This window comes from Varroa destructor, unplaced genomic scaffold (genome assembly GCF_002443255.2).
Source record: "Varroa destructor unplaced genomic scaffold, Vdes_3.0 BEIS01000002.1, whole genome shotgun sequence".
In the NCBI taxonomy this organism is placed as follows: domain Eukaryota; kingdom Metazoa; phylum Arthropoda; class Arachnida; order Mesostigmata; family Varroidae; genus Varroa; species Varroa destructor.
Window position 1 is genome coordinate 34,804,386 of NW_019211455.1, and position 16,441 is coordinate 34,820,826.

At 36.8% G+C, this 16,441-nt stretch overlaps 1 protein-coding gene across 6 annotated transcripts in view; it reads right to left on the reverse strand.

Moving 5' to 3' along the window:
* Positions 1–16,441, reverse strand: part of LOC111245599 (melatonin receptor type 1B-B-like) — a 52,541-nt gene that overhangs the window by 20,233 nt on the left and 15,867 nt on the right. For 5 of the 6 annotated variants that reach the window (XR_015321114.1, XM_086980125.1, XM_086980127.1 and 2 more), the window contains one exon: positions 9,060–9,222. The exons of the other annotated variant lie outside the window; for it this stretch is intronic. Coding sequence is in view for 4 of the 5 variants with exons in the window: in XM_086980125.1 (XP_086836251.1) it covers positions 9,060–9,222 (163 nt within the window). In the remaining variant the exon portion in view is untranslated. The remainder of the gene's footprint in view (positions 1–9,059; positions 9,223–16,441) is intronic. 6 annotated transcript variants of the gene reach the window in all.

Here is a 16,441-nt window from a genome sequence, read left to right on the forward strand (position 1 = left end):
CAAAGAAAGTATCCAGCTATCGGCTAGACATCCGAAGTGTGTGGAAAAGAAGAAGCTTCTAAAAAATGTGACACCGACAACTGCTTCCAGACCGATATATTAAACCGTAAATCTAAATGTAAGTTCGTGCAACCATAGCGTAAATGCACACGATTTCACGCATTGGTGGAAAGCAGGACAAGTCTTGAGTTTACTCTATGCAGAGCTGAGGTGTAATATCATAAGCTTTTATACGTACTGAAACATGAAAAGCAAGCTAGGAGAACTGTATATTACCTACCATAAACGAATAGTCTTCAAAATGTACAATTAGTTACGGTTGATGACCACAGGATCAGCAAAAGTCAATATCAACACGAACGATACACAGGACCAATTCCAGAGCATTGTCAAGGAGTTGGAGACATCGCTGTTAGCGAAAACTTATCTAGAACTAAAACTCATTTAGGTTTCGAATTAAATAAACGTAGTAAACATGATTAGTAAGCAAATGAATGAGTGTCCGAATGAATATAAAAACGTTTTTGAGGGACTAAGTCAACTTTTACCGACAGTGAAAACCTACATTGACGAAGGAGCAAGACCTACCCAGCAATGCCCGTGTGGAGCAATACCATGCCAAAGGATCAATAGTGAATGGTGTAGAGAAGCTAAAGTATTTCGACATTTGTCAAAAAGCAAACAACCCCATGAAATGGATCTCCGACCTCATTGCCGTGCATCAACCTGAACGTAAATTGTGGATCATTTTAGATCCGCAAGATTTAAACAAAGTCATACAAAGGCCAAGAAACCCTGTGCGTACTCTCAATGGCCAAGGTAAATGTTTCATCAATTCTAGGCGCTAGAGACGGGTTTTATTGAGTGGTGCTGGGGTATGAGAGCTGAAACTACGATCTGGCAGTTCATAGTAAGATACATACACCGTAGGGTACCTTAAGGAATTGATTGGTCCCCCGATGAATAATAGAGTCGCCAGGTACAAGCATATGATGCATTTAAAAATGTAGTCCTAGTGACAATCACAACGCTTTCCTGGGGGTAAGGCAAGAGCTGAAGCTATAAATGGTCACTACAAAACTTTTGAGAGTTGAGCAAAAGTTTCAAAAAGCACTCTTCGAGACAGCTTTTAAGTAAGATTACAATACAACACAGGCAAACTGCTTCTGGAAATGTTAAACGTAAAATTAATAGGATACCTAATCAGCAAGAAAGGATCAAAAGCTGATCTTGAACGGAAGTCAAAGATATATAAGATAGCAAGAGCCTAAAGACGTTAGCGAGGTAATGAGATTTCTCGGGTGCGTAAAACACTTATTGTAATTCGTCCTTAGCCTATTCCAGCTCACACAGCCCATTTGCAGACAAACTCAGAGGTGATATGAATTCCAACTGCAAAGCGAACAAGAAAAGGTTTTTAAAGCTATCATACACAAACTAACAGAGATAAGCGTATAAGGTGACAGGTATTTCACAGAAACAAAGAGAAACAAGCAATTACGGAATAGGTTGACTACTATTCAAGAGGGTAGGCTCGGAGCATACGCATATCATATATTAATTGCTACTAAAAATAATCATTCAGTTAAGGAAGAAGAAAAACACATGGCATGAAAAAATCGAAAAATGTAAAATGACCAATGTAACTGCGTACGTATTAGGTAAAATAAACTTGATACCAAATTTACTAAGTAGAAACCATTTGGCAGCAGTTCAGGTACACGGAAGCATGTGCAGAACATGATAGTAGAAACTGAACACCTTTTCTGCGACCGAATGCCAGATCCATTGCTAAAGCAGACACTAAACTAGAAATAACGCAAAATGCACCAATGTAGGCGCTAATTAAAGTTGTTTAGCGAGTTGGGCCAAAGAAAAACGAGCGTATTAACTTTGCTTCTAGAATACTCGGGATGATAAAATCGAAGATCAGAAAATCTCATAGAAGGGATCTGCAGGAATTACCCAGTAGAATTTGAAAGGAGAATGTATGAAGGTCGTCGCATCAATAATACCATATACTAGCCAAGAAACAAGAATAATCTGAAGAACCTGGTGAATACAATGTACAAAATGTTAAACGTACAGACTTAGAGCAGCGAACGGAACCATCAGTTAACAAATACATCCTACAATGGCATGGCAGGCAGAGTCTAAAGACATGTTTGCGTGGAGTGACAAATTCTACCGTGTAGCAACTTTTTTAAATTTCACGTACCTTATAACACGATTTGTAACGTAATTAAACGCCGGTATTCACTTCGAAAATTATGGAAGATCCGGCGAACTATAGATGGCTTCGAATTCAAAGTGTAGCTAAACGATATTCAAAGAGTTTTGTACATTACGGGCCAAATATGCAGTAAGTGCACCTCACTGTCATCGAGCCAAGGCTGAAAGCGTAGACAAGCATCCAGTAATGAAGACTGCTTTAAACAGAAAAGATATCAAATAGCACTGTCGGAACAACGAGTAGCAGAGAAAACTGATGGACCTACAAAAAAGAGTTTGGGCACCTTTTAGTTACACTGATACTACAGGCCGAAAAAGACACTTCGAACGTCAGATTACTGTCGCGTTACCCGAATAAACTCGTTATAAGGATAACAAACGAAGAGAAGTTATTGCTAGGGAACAGAAAATTTCAATTAACTCGTACCAGGCATAGGTCCGAACGCAACCGATGGATTTCTCACACGAATGGGTAACTAGATATTGTGAAAAGGTTAAGCCTCGAGTATACATTTGCAGGGAAAGTGAGGTAGAAATAGCCGCCAAGAGACGATTACTACTTATTCCTATATCAATTGGTATTGGCAATAATTAAATTAATATTCAATATCTTCATTTTCGGAACGTACCGGTATCAACGAATCCGATATGGATATCACTATGCATTAGAATGACGCGTCACCGGCCCGACAAACAATACCTTCTGCGAAAAAAGAGCCGAACGCAGAATTTTAATACTGAGCGTATATTAATCGACAACCTTATCTATTAGCCATGTATAAAATTTCGCCCCATCAGTTTCTGTCGCTGCATTTTTTAGTTTGAGATCATCAGCATTGAACTCGGTCGAGTGAAACATAAGTGGTAGGTAAATAAATTAATCCTGTGGAACTTTGGAAGCACATCGTTATGCAAAATTTAAATTGCCATTCATTTTTGCATGAATGGCATAGTCACTGCGGTATTGCGCTAAGAAATTGTGAGTGGATCTAATCTTACTTATCCATAATATTTCGACTCCATGATAGTAGATCCATATAAGTATACGTACACTTGCATCGATTTAAACCACAAGCGCATTCAAAGATTTTGATCTTTGATAACTTTTGTGATCAAGGATAGGCAGTAGAAAGCCTTCGATTCGGATCTGAAAAACGGTATCACAAAGCGCTTTCTCTACATGAGTATGTTTCCTAATTTGTGCTTATTAGTTCTATTCGCCATCTACTTACTAACTTTTGTTTAGGTATTTTGGATTATAGTTGAGTATATTGGACAAATATATGATCGAGTCTGAACTTAGATGTTGGCTTGCAACGCTGCCTAGTTTGTTAAAACTCGTTGAGAAATTACAAAGTTATGACTTGTGAGTAGAGGTTTTAGGATACTGCCTAGAATTAGTTTCGGGTACATACGCTTCCACAGTATATCCGCGCAATTAGGTACACAAATAAAGGCTCCCTTTTTAGATAGACACGCTTAACCCTTTATTTATGAAGCCAATACGAAATATAAAATTGGACAATGAGTACACTCGCTACATAACAATTATTGTGCCAGCACAAGATAACTTTTGAAACTAGCCATTACACTTTAAAGTAACAGTTTAACCTAAGGATATTAGCTTTTTAGACAAATTTGCGTAAAAACCAGGTATCTTCTCAATAAATCACTTGGACAACATATTAGAGAGTTCTTAGATGCTCTTGATGAGCAGTAGTTCATAGGCTTAGCAGGTTATTAATCTTCACCACTAATTTACTGTCTGATAAGTTGTTTTCAATTAATTTTACTGAGTACCTACTAAAGCTTCTTCATTCGTGCCCATCTTAAGCTTCTAACAAATTAACGTATACACAATTAAACTAATATGTCGATAATTATATTAGTTAAACATTACTTAGTATTGAATCACTGTAACTAATTGTATAGTTGATTTACATTCCAAAAATCATTAAAGAATTTGACAGCCGATTCCTATATAAATAACTTGTTGCAAAGCCCGTAATATTTGAAATATCGAGAGTATCACTAATGCTTATATCACTAGGCAACATTGACAACATTAGTTTCAGTATTTATTTTATGCACAAAGTATATACAATTTGCCTCCTTGGTAAGCTTGTCGTTGTTGTACCCTTACGAGTATAAAAAAGTAAACGAGCCTTTTCAAAAACAATTCATACTGCATGTTACTATATTTTCTTTCACTGTATTTAGTTTGTTTACGATCACTTTCGTTATAATAGCCAAATGGGTGCAGTCAATAACTCCTCAAAGTAGAAAGATTGTCGCTACTTTTGTGTGGAAAGGCAGTCAAAAATTAATTTAGACAAAGTACAAGCTTGCTCCCTGACATTTCTTACTCTGAGCGTTGTCACCTAATAAAATTTCAACTCGACGTTATGCATTGCTACTTCGCTTTTTATGCAAAAGACTGCTAACGATGTGTGACGTTCTCTAAGTAAAATAAACTTTCAACCGTCTATAAATCTACGAAGTGCTGTGCAAATTCAACAAGGAATTACGCCTCTTTGTTTTATTTAACTATAATCGTTGCCTCTATATGTATGTATATATATGCCTCTATATATAATATATATACATATATATAATGTCAGGATATTCATCTGATATAATAAATTCTATCATTATCAGACATTTTAGATCGTGATTCATAAGTAGCGCGTTTGACTGGAGAACTTCCCTTAATTCACGTAAAGAGAGTTGATGTTTCAATGTGTAGTTAAATCTGCTTTCTGTATTTAGAGGCATACCGAAGAGCTATACAAAACAGCCATAAAAATTTACCACGCTTGGTACGAAAGGAAGCTTAGATATATTGGGTGGAGTCGGCAAATCGTGCATAGCAATAATGTGGTCTATATTCAAGTATCTTATTTTATTAATCAGGGCAGCGCACTCTTCTTATTTTACCTTGAATACGTAGTCATTAATTCGCTTTAACTCCCTAACTAAGTTCCCATGGACCTTTTCTAATTAAACGATCTAGCTCAATGCCAAACTCAGATAACATTTAATACGAAACTGATCTAACTTTGTTTTAAGTGAGCTTTTATGTTAATGAACTACCTTCGAATACCATAGATGTTTCTTGTCCTTATTAATTGTCTTGTTAATTTGTTTTATAACTATTTCACTTTATCTAATTTCAACCCAGTATTGTCGGTCTCAAAAACGCAACACTGCTTAAGTGTTGTTTGGTAGGCAAAATATGGCATTTATACTTTACTAAAGGTGATAACATATGACTCAGTATTAACTCTGCACAGAACATGTGATCAATTCGACTGGATTGCGTATTGTTGCTTCTTATCTGTCGTGCTAGAATAGAATCATCCTTACATTTCGCCAAATACCGAAAAATGTACATATATTGTTGATTACATAATGTTTGATACCCATGGCTCTAGGAACTTAAGCAAACCATCTGTGTTTGCTTTATCCTCCTTATTGTTGTGAAATCGTAGATGTGGACAGCTGTTGTGTTAGTAATTTAAGCAGCAAAATGTGCTGACATAAGGTGGCAGTGTTGGTGGTTTTTTGAAATGTTATTGTTTCTTCATTATAGACACTTGACTTCTTTTCCACTTCTACTTATTTCGATTTCGTAAGGATGTGCGCCCTCACGAATTACGTATGATCCATTTTTTAAATGCCTATATAATCCTACATGATTAGATAAAATTTTAAGGATTGCATCAACTGGTCCCATATAACCGCTTAATCATTCGGTACCATCTTAGCATTCAACTATTTAGCGCTGATATTTTCATGCAAGGAGAAAAATATGGCGCCTGAATAGATCTTTTTTTTTTCAAAGAAAAGAATCTCCGCAGTGAGGGTTTCGTGCACAAGTCATAAATCTGTCGATGAAGCGTTCTCATAAGTTTACCAAGGGCGAACAAATACGAAAGCGAAATATTAAACTGAAGTTCATGAAAGGTTCGGGTGCAAATAATGCAAGCGATATGAGTTTAAGCGCGAACAAACTAGTAAGAGAACAATTCGTGTACAGGCCATAAATTTGTCGACGTGCTACTTGAGTACGGGAAATGGGGAGGACGCGTGGCCACGAGGCGAAGCGCACGTACCTCATAGCCATGGTAGCAATATACCAAGAGCCTGAAAAGTCCTATCTTAGACTTAATTCAGGTTTCAAATAATTTATTAAAAAGCGTGTCCAATTGTTGGGTTACGAGCCTGGCTTTTCGTGCGTGATTATGAACGGATATGTAAAAATAATGGATATGCATTTGGAGGGCGTACTTTCAAAAAAGATTTCGTTATTAAAGTAGTGTTTGAAACTGGTCACGTGGATTATCAGTCTGTTTATCAGAACCACATTATTGACTAAAGATCCTGGATGTATGCTAGATGCAGCTTATTTAGTCTTGATAGCGGCTATTTCTGTCGTTGCTCCGACTCATGTTTCTATATGAATTGTTAGTTTTCTTGGCGCTAATTTTAGTGGCGGCATTATGCCGCAGGTTCTCCTCCAATCCAGTGGTTATACCCGTAAAGCATTTTTATATAGGGATATTAATTCCATCCACTGGCTTCTTTTCTACTTAACATAGGTGTAACTTCTCTCTTAATTATCATTAAGCGTTATGGTCAAATGTGCATTTCGTCGTCTGTAAATATCTGCCATACGTTGCGATTTTCATTTCCAATGAACTTTTATATAATAAGAATTAACCGAATTTACCATACGGATATATTAGACAAAATATGCACAGGTTTACAACTATTTATCTGAGGATCTTCGTTTAAGAAACCATTAAAAAACGTACTATATAAAATCGAATTAAAATACAAACAAGCTAGACGTTTGACCTTCGCCTATGTTCAAATCGTATTTTATCACTCGCTACTAGGGTTTTTACCCCTAAAATAGTAAAAATATCTGATCAAATATCGGCCGCATAGATAACATTTGCCTTGAAGCAAAAATATGAAGCACATTTCAAAGGTAAGCCCACAAATATATGTTATATACAGAAAAGAATTAAGTGACATTTAACGGCCTATAGAATTATAGGAATGATATGAAAGCAAAAAAAAATATTCGAAAAATATCTATACGATTGCCTTGTCAGATATTTTTTGGTATTTGTAGGAAGTGTCGTCCTTTGAAAGGAACCGACGATTCTCTATTTATTGTACAAAGCAATTTAGCACAACATCGGACTATTAGTTCTATGAAACAGTAAATAGTCACTATTTTTTTCAGATCTTCTTTGCACACCCACACAACTGTTTACTCATGGTTGTTATAAACGGACTAAACATACTCACCTTTTCAAGAATACAATGACTCGAAACTATCATCATAGATACAGGCTATCGAAAAATAACATGACTTTTCATATCGCTGAAGCTCTTATATACTTCCAAGCCAAACTGAGTGACTTTAACAAAAAAAATCAATCTTCCAACCCCCTACTATCAGCGCTAAGAAAAAAGGAACGCGAATGTATTGCGGACACGCTATTACGATATTACTGAACAGAAAAGATCCGCAAACATCTATAAGCCACTTTCAAATGAAAGAAGAATTCAAAAGAAAACTCTACAAATATATTTGTGATTGTCTAAACAAAAACAAGACCTCAATGATATTCGTTAATGCTCTACGAAATATAAACTATTTCCTTGAAAGTTCCTTGAAATTACTGTATAAATTAGCTTTTCTATTTTATAAACAAACAGGTTGAAATTATTTAACGGGAAATCGGGTGCGAGCCAAAGTACATAAGTGTATAGTGTCTAGCCTTCTACATGGTATATACAGCCCCTCTTTTCCTGCGTTTGTAAGCGAGTAAACGCTAACTAGCGATTTAGCGATCAAAAAAACAAAGTTTGCGGTTTGCAATGATGGAACGCTACAGTTTGGAACGGTCTTTGTGTTTTGTAGAAACCAATTATTGATGTGAGGACTCAGTTACGAGGACACGCCGTGAGTATCGCACAAACCACGAATGACATTTCTTGTTGGCGAAAATAACTGAGGAAATTGATAAAAAAAAATTTAGAAAATCTGGCTTAGTTGAAGAACAGGAAATAAAACAATCGTTACTAACTTGATATTAAGCAAAGTGAACGAGATAAAAAGTTAGCCATTGAAGTAGCATCATCATGAATCGCGTCGACTTTGAAGCTCGGAGGCTAAACTACGCACTTTTGATTCAGCATTTCTATCCGTGTCAAAGATGATACAGTATGTAATCAAAAGCCAAATGCAGCAGCTGTAAATCTATCTCGTGTCGTGACATTTATTGTCTAAGACGCATTAGTCATAACTAAACGAGTGGCTTTCGAAGCCGTTGGTCTTATCCTACGCAGTATATGCAGTAAAAATGAATCTTTCGAGGTTAATTTTATTGTTAGATCATTTCTGAATGGAGTAGCGATGTATTAAGAAGTGACGCAACTAATTGCTACCGACGCAAATACTTTCAGTCATTAGATGTCGGATCTGATACATTTCTAAATAATGCTAACTACAAAATTCCACTATCATCAAACGTTATGTTAAAATGGGGTCCTATTGCAGAATAAACTTAACCGCATCTACCCGCCAGCATCATTATATATCCATAATCTGCGACTAAGGAAAGATCTTCCGGTCGTCTTCATGATAAACTTAGGCTTCCTTAAACTTTGCTACGGAACAAGGATGATCGTTTATGATCTACAAACTCACGGTATTGTCCCGCAAATGATCAACGCTACATTCAAAGCGCACGTCGTCATGCTTTAAAGGATTACATTCAATTTATCATAGGAAAATGAGGTCTTACTACGACGGCGTCAATTTCCAATGCAATCGTGCTTTGCTCTGACGATTCACAAAATACGAGGATAAGCAATAAAAGACGTCCATTGTCGAAGCAGTCACAGTTAAGCCGGTCAGTCATACGTTGCTCTTGATCCCGCGGAGAACCTTCAAAAGGCCAAAACTTCCTTAAAAGGAGCAACGAAACGAAAAATACTGTCATTCGTAGTGTTCTGCAATAACTTTTAAAAAGTAAACTCAGGTAGAGATTCTTTTATTCAGAGTCTCCACATACATGACCATATATAGGTATCATAAGTTGATTAACGGAAAAACGGGCGCGGGGAAGAAGCTCATGGATCTGCCTAGTCTGGCTTTCTGTATACAGTGCTACATGTAGCTCGTATTGAACCACCAACAACAATCCATGAATCGTACTGGTAAGGTGATTATTAGAACTGATGCTGAATTTTGCAGTGCTGTGAATCAAAATTACGCGAAACGGCTCAAGTTAAAGAGGCGATTTCTACGAGAACCTAGTTGGTTGTCATTATTTTTCATGTGTACTACAAATTAAGCCCCTGGGCTGGTCTAACGCGAGAAGAAAAATATACACAGAAAACCGCTTTTATTTCTCAGTGATGTTAAATCGAATATTTCGTTGATTTTCAAACTTGATTTATCATTAATTAAATATAGAGGATCCTAGTATGTATTTTATAATCTTCGATTAGATAAATACTTTTGGCGGATTCTAGTCTCTTTTCAAGTTGTCGGTTTCGAAGCAACCATCATGCTCAATGCTGAATTTTTTCTCTCTTCAAAACAGTCAAAAAGCAAGAGTTTATTGAGATTATGGAAACCTTTCAATGTGAGAGCGGGCATAATTGTGACAGAATAAGTGTTTGGGATTTCGTTTTCAGATTAGGGCGAGACTCTAGATGTGCAGATGGAGTAGAGTTTATTCGGGTTATTATTGGCCATTTCGAAATCAAGGTTATTCATTTCTTCAAGTGGCAACATACATGCAGTATACACATACTGATTAAGGGCAATGGAAGAGCGAGACAATCGGAATCGAAGAAATGACGAGGTCACGGAGATATTTCAGTAAGTACTGCCGCAGAGTAAGTGCAACGAAGCTGTATGTTTTGTTGAATGGAATAATCACCCAAGAAAGAAAAGGGTTTTTCTCGTTCGAATCTCCTAATGGCATTTTTAGGAACATCCTGTCAGGGAACAATTTTTGTTCCCTGGCAAGATGGCGACTGAATGTTTACGCATAAGTCTATGCATTTAGAAAGATAGGCAACGGTAATGCGGCAAACGATATAGGTAAGAACGATAGGTAAGAAGAAGAAGAAGGACTTTCCTCTGATGTATCAAAAAAGGTCAAATTTTGAGTTTCTAGCCTTTAGTGTGTTTGTTTTATGTTTGAAGGGCATAACTATTACGCAGAGTAGCACAAAACCAGGTGCGTACAGAAAAGTTCGCCCTGGGTAAAAAGAGTAACCTGGTATGTTAGATGTAATTATATTTATATTATTTTAACATATTTTTAACAGAGGCGATATGACCTGAATTGAAAAGTACAGACATTATAACTGAGTAACGCTAATCTTTAAAATGTAGTCGAAATTCGTCGGATTTTGAAGGATTAACAGTTTTAGAAGCCCTAATTTATTTCAAGACATTTGAATAGATTCAGTGTAAACTGCGAGCCTACTTTGAGAATTATGGTAAGGTCTTAGGGGATTTGTTATGCCATGACCCGCCAAGGTGGCGTCAAGAAGAAGTAACGCCAGTTAATTTTAAAAAAATTATTTTTTTTTAGAAGCCTTATATTTTGAGTCTTTGTTAAAAATAATTCGTTAAAAGTGCAGACTCGTTTCATATTGAGAAATGTCGTAACTGCCCTTTACATCCGTATCTTACCAACGAAGCGATTACTACCTGCTACCATCCTCAGTACACAACGTATATTTCTAGCCTTGTCAGGTATAAATCATTTAGCACACACATCTTTTAATATAAATATACTAACCAAGTTCCGCAAATAATTATTATAAATGACAGTGTCGCATCATAAATACTGTAGACAGTTGCTCGTGTCGGTCTTACTTGATAGTCGCGAACACATGGTACCTAAGCAACCATCTTGAAAAAGGTCTACTACATGATACGTTTTTTAATTTATTTGTTTTCATTTATTTTCCTTTAGTATATAACGTTACTCTAATGACATATACCGCATGATAAGTGTGACTAGATACAGAAAAATCTACTTTGTCTCATATACGTTGATGAATGGACTTCGAAATGGCCACTAATCTATTCACGTTATCTGTGGGCTCTAGATTCTTTGTTTATTTTCAGTTGTTTTCGTCTTAACAGCTAAATAAAAACTTGATAGCGACCGATAGTAATCAACAATTTTTGTTTTTATGCTACTATGTGTTGGTGTATTAGTCATTTAGGATGTACTAGATTTTTACAATAATATAAGTTAGTAAGCTCCAGTTTTTGGTTACCTTAATTCGGTAATGGGTAGTATTAAGTTGAATTCTATAGACATTGGAGGAGCTTACTTTCAATTTGCCTTAATTTAAGTGACTTGCCTGCGTTACGTCTAAAGACCACAAAAGTGGATAATTTCTTGAGGTTGCCGAGTTGTATTATAAGGTCATTAGGTATCGTATTCCTTAAGGCATTTTTTGGACGCTGATCAGGTGCTGTCCTTCTATCTTATAGTGAACTCCAAATCATATACACCGTAGAAGATTTATAATTGTATAGACAAGATTATATTTCGGAACTTCGTTAATGTTTTTTTTTTCAATTTATTTGGCAACGGACGCCCCACTCTCAGTTTTATATATATAAACGGACGATCACATTTATTTCATAATAGGTAAGTAAATGCAGTGTAATAGTTAGACCGTATCTAACTTCTCCTGTCGTCATCAATGGCTTCGGTTCTGACTTCAACTAACTCCTTAATTAAATTAAATACTTACATTCTACTCCTAAATTTGTTTGCCTCAAACATAACGTATTTCAGTTTTGCTAATGTAGAGAGAGAGATTGTCCACGCTACGGGAAGGGTAAATCTTTGCCAATTGTTTTATAATGTTTTCCGTCAATGCATATTCCGCGGTACCTATGGTTCTGATGTGTCGGAGAAAGAGCGCTGTGCAAGACCAGGAGACGCTAAAATACATATAGTCTAGTAAAACTGAAAATAATTCCTTTTCCCTACTCAGTAATACCCAGCAACTCAAACAATCGATTTAATATTCTAACGGAGACCAAATCGAAATCGTCGTTTATATTGGCGCACGATCCGTCTCTACTCGTGCAAGAGGTGGCGTCACCATTTTTTTACAACCATTGCCATTTCTAAGAAATGTGGAAAACTAATTTTATGGGTTCAACAAGATTTAAATTGTGTTACCTTTTGCGCGACTATATATAGCTTTTCTGATACTGGGATATTGTGTTGCTGACTTATAATAATTATCTACCTGTGAGGTTTTTTAGTATTATTAGTAAAGGTCAATAAATAAGATTTGATGGATAGTCATTGCCTGGACACGATGAAACAAGTCATCGCCGAAGATAACTGTATAACTGTCAAGGAAAAAGGTGATTATAGATACATATGCAAACGTCCATCTGCAATTAAGAGCACTGACGAAATGGTAAAGGAGCTGATAAAATGCTGTGGCCTAGTTAATAGAAGGAAGCTGGGGATAAGTGTCAACCGCTTCAGTGTTGAAATCAACCGGTCAAGTCAAACTCAAACGATAACAGATAAATATTTCCACAGTAGACTATATATATTTATGATATACATAACTATATATAATATTTATACTTCTATAAAATAGAACCGTACTATAACTTTCTCACGTTAAATTCAAATCAACGAATCTCTAAATTAAAGTAATTTAGGCTACCGAACCCCAAAAATTCAGGCAGCTCTCACTTAAGGAGTAGCAAGAATCCAAAGGCTACACAAACTATACTTCGAGTAAACAAAAGCAATAGAGAAGCATAAGAGTACTGGAAGGAGCCTCGCGTGTCCCCCACATCCGGTTCCGCCACCCTAGTCTCCCAAAATCGACTTCGCAGCTGTCTAGGCCTACTTCGGCGAACTATCCTGAACTCAAGTAACATCACCTTAATCGACATATTGTCCTACCACTTAGGACGGCAAGTAGAGAACCTAGAGTAAAATTGAGTTCAGATGTCGTAGGTTGTTCCCAAGCTGTTATTTGACAATGAGGCATGCAGGTAGGATGGTACGTATAACGAATACCTTGTGATATAACGAATAACGAAGACAGCTATGGAATGGACGCCCTGCTGAAAGACTATCCATAGTCTGTGTAAAGAAAAAGACATTTTTAAAGCATGGTAAAATTATTCAATGACCGTGATTTTCAAATAGAAACAAGACCCCATACGTCCGAAATCGTGGGGAACGGTGATGAAAAAGAGCTAAATGTTCAAGTTTTAAAGTTGTTGTTCACTTCCTTTTGTTCTATTTGGATTACGAAACCGCTCTGCACAGCTAATAGCATGACTTCCATGCGTGCAGGTTGAGAGCGACGGCGTGTTAAAAGAACTGTGGACGGAAAAGGAGATTCCGACTTATACTCCGATATCTTTATAGCGCGTAAAGCGGTTTTCCGATAAATTATCGTACTAGCAAGCTCGATGGTAAGAGATCCCGATACTAAACTGTTAAGGTGGATACTTTAGAAAAAAATGAATAGCTTTTAACTACGATATGTTAAAGCAGGGTGGAGTCAAGCAAACGACTGGTTTTGCCCCAATAGGTAGTCTAGGTCTGGTGCCTTCCTCTCTTCTCAAAAGCAGTCTCCCCGCAAGAATACAAGAACGACATTCTAGCGTAAAGATTATTTATACGTGCATGATATCATAATGGTCAATAAGGTCGTTATTGTTTGTAGTTGGTGCTCGCTATTCTAAATGTTTACGTCATCAAGGTCGGGCTGCGCGTCAAGAAAACCGGGGCCAAAGCTGTGAAATTTCAGGGAGAAGAAAGGCTTGCTTCTAGCAGTCCTTTTACCTCGATAAAGTACGTCTGAAACCTGTAAACTTGTTCGCTTACGACACCATAGCAATGTTAACAGACAACTCATCTACAAAGCACGTTATAAAGAGGAACAGAAAAACGATGGTAGCTGCGAATACTATCGAGAAGCGATTAATCAAATTGTTCAACTAACAGATTACACCAAGCGTCTCATATAGAATCTCAAGTAAGTAAAAACTTAAGCCTCCGAAACCTAGTTGCATTGACCAGAATTTGGCTGGCATTCTTAAAGTTTGTACAGGTACTGCACTCTTCACCGTTGGTATACTTGAGACTCACTGTTTGTCAAAGAGCTTCCTCAGCAATTCTGCTTCTCCAAAATGTTAATTTATAGCGCTTTCATGGCCACACATTCATAAAAGGTAGTAGAAGTCAGTTCCGCATACTACTTGACGCCGTATTGTGAAGTGAAGACAACCAAACAGACCCAACAGACATAAAATAAGAAGACTCAGTACCCATTAGTTGGTGTGCATGAGGCACAGTTTCGACGAAATACGCAACACTCATATATACGAATTCTATAATTCTAGTGAAATTTTTGTAATGAGGTCCGACTTTAAACTAGTTATCAAGTTCGCGGGTTATATCAATTTTGCACTCATACATATGAGTGACACAATCAATGTGGAACGAAGAAAATTATTAATTATTGCTATTGTTATAATAATAATAATTGCTATTATTATTAGATAAGATGAAGATGTCATAGGTGAATCATACTATTTTAATGCCTGTAGAGAAGAAGGTCATTTTTGTACGCGGTAAAGAGGTTGGGTCCCATAAGCAGACCCAAGTTTCCGCATTATCTTTTTAGATTCAATTCTTATCCGGACCTTTACAATTTACTCTTTCGTTACTTATTTCCGTCAAAAATGAATACGTCATTCAGATGTTCGCGCCGCTGAATAATCGCTCGTGTTTCACTTGCACGTTGGCAAAAAAGGCACGGCCTCTGCTACACACCGACGGAAATTTATAACAATCTGATGTAATCACGAGTTTTTCTTTGAGATAGATAATTACATGTATTAAGCGTTCTGCGAATTCCTATAAGTGGAGCAGCGGGTGTGTATTAGGTTTTGTGTGAAAAATAAAATCAACCCCTCAAGCAATTTTGCTACAGAATCCCTACGGAAACCAGACGCAGAGTAAAGCTCAGATAAACAGGTGGTTCAACGGTTTCGAAGACGACAGCAATTAATCGAGGATGATTTTTATCTTAAAAGTCCTGTAAAAGCAATAATCAACAAGAACGTCGAAATGGTGAAGCAACACGTGGTTGTTAACCGCTAAATCACCATAAGAGAGTTAGCGTATATTAGTTTATCTTGATCGACAATTTAATCGTTAGAAATTTTATGATAAAGTTTTCCAAAACAGCTGAATATTTAGCAGATGGACGTCCGTAAAAAACTGTATTAGTAAAACATGTTTTGAAAAGCGAAACCTGCTTTAACACGTCGCTATAAATTACCAGACGTGAATGTATGGCTACGACGAGATCAAGACGCAATCGTCCAAGGATCGATTTAAAAACAAACGAAGACAGTCACATAATATAGGTCCAAACTAAAATGCATTTCACGGTTTTATGCAACCGTCGGGGAATCGTTCGTTATAACCCTCTGACCTCGGCTACATGGCTACCAATGTGTGTTAAAAAATTTTAAAAAGATTGCGCAGCAAACCAGAACTGTGGTGCAGCAGGTCTTGGGTCCTCGATTATGGCACTGAACTGGTTTACACTCCACTATTCGTACAATAATTTTTGCAAAAAAATCGATGCGTATGTTGCTCTTAACCCTCGTTCTCACAGAACCCAGCCCTTTACGACTTTTCCTATGTTCAGAAGAGTCTGAAGGGGAAGCGTCTCGTTACGACAGAAAAAATAAAAGAAAAATTGCTATTTGAGCTGAAAGTTACTCCGACGATAGAATTCGAAAGGTAATGTAAAAACTGGGAAACAAACGGTGCTACAAGTAGATTACATCGAAGAGGATAATGTGAATTTTGACGAACAAGCAAATACTCATCAACCTGAGACAATCGATTCGCTTATGTTTGAACAAAGCGTATGTTATGTATATCTTACTATCTTTATTTTTATTTATAATGCTAATGTACATGACTATGATCGTTTTTGATGCTTCACTTTTTCGAGAAATTGCTTTTGGAATTTTCTTGGAGTGCATCTGCGAAATCTGCAGGGGCTGGGCTAGGCTACATTTTGGTAGGTTTAGTTGGTAAAATTCTTTTTAACCGAATACCTTTTTTTAGAG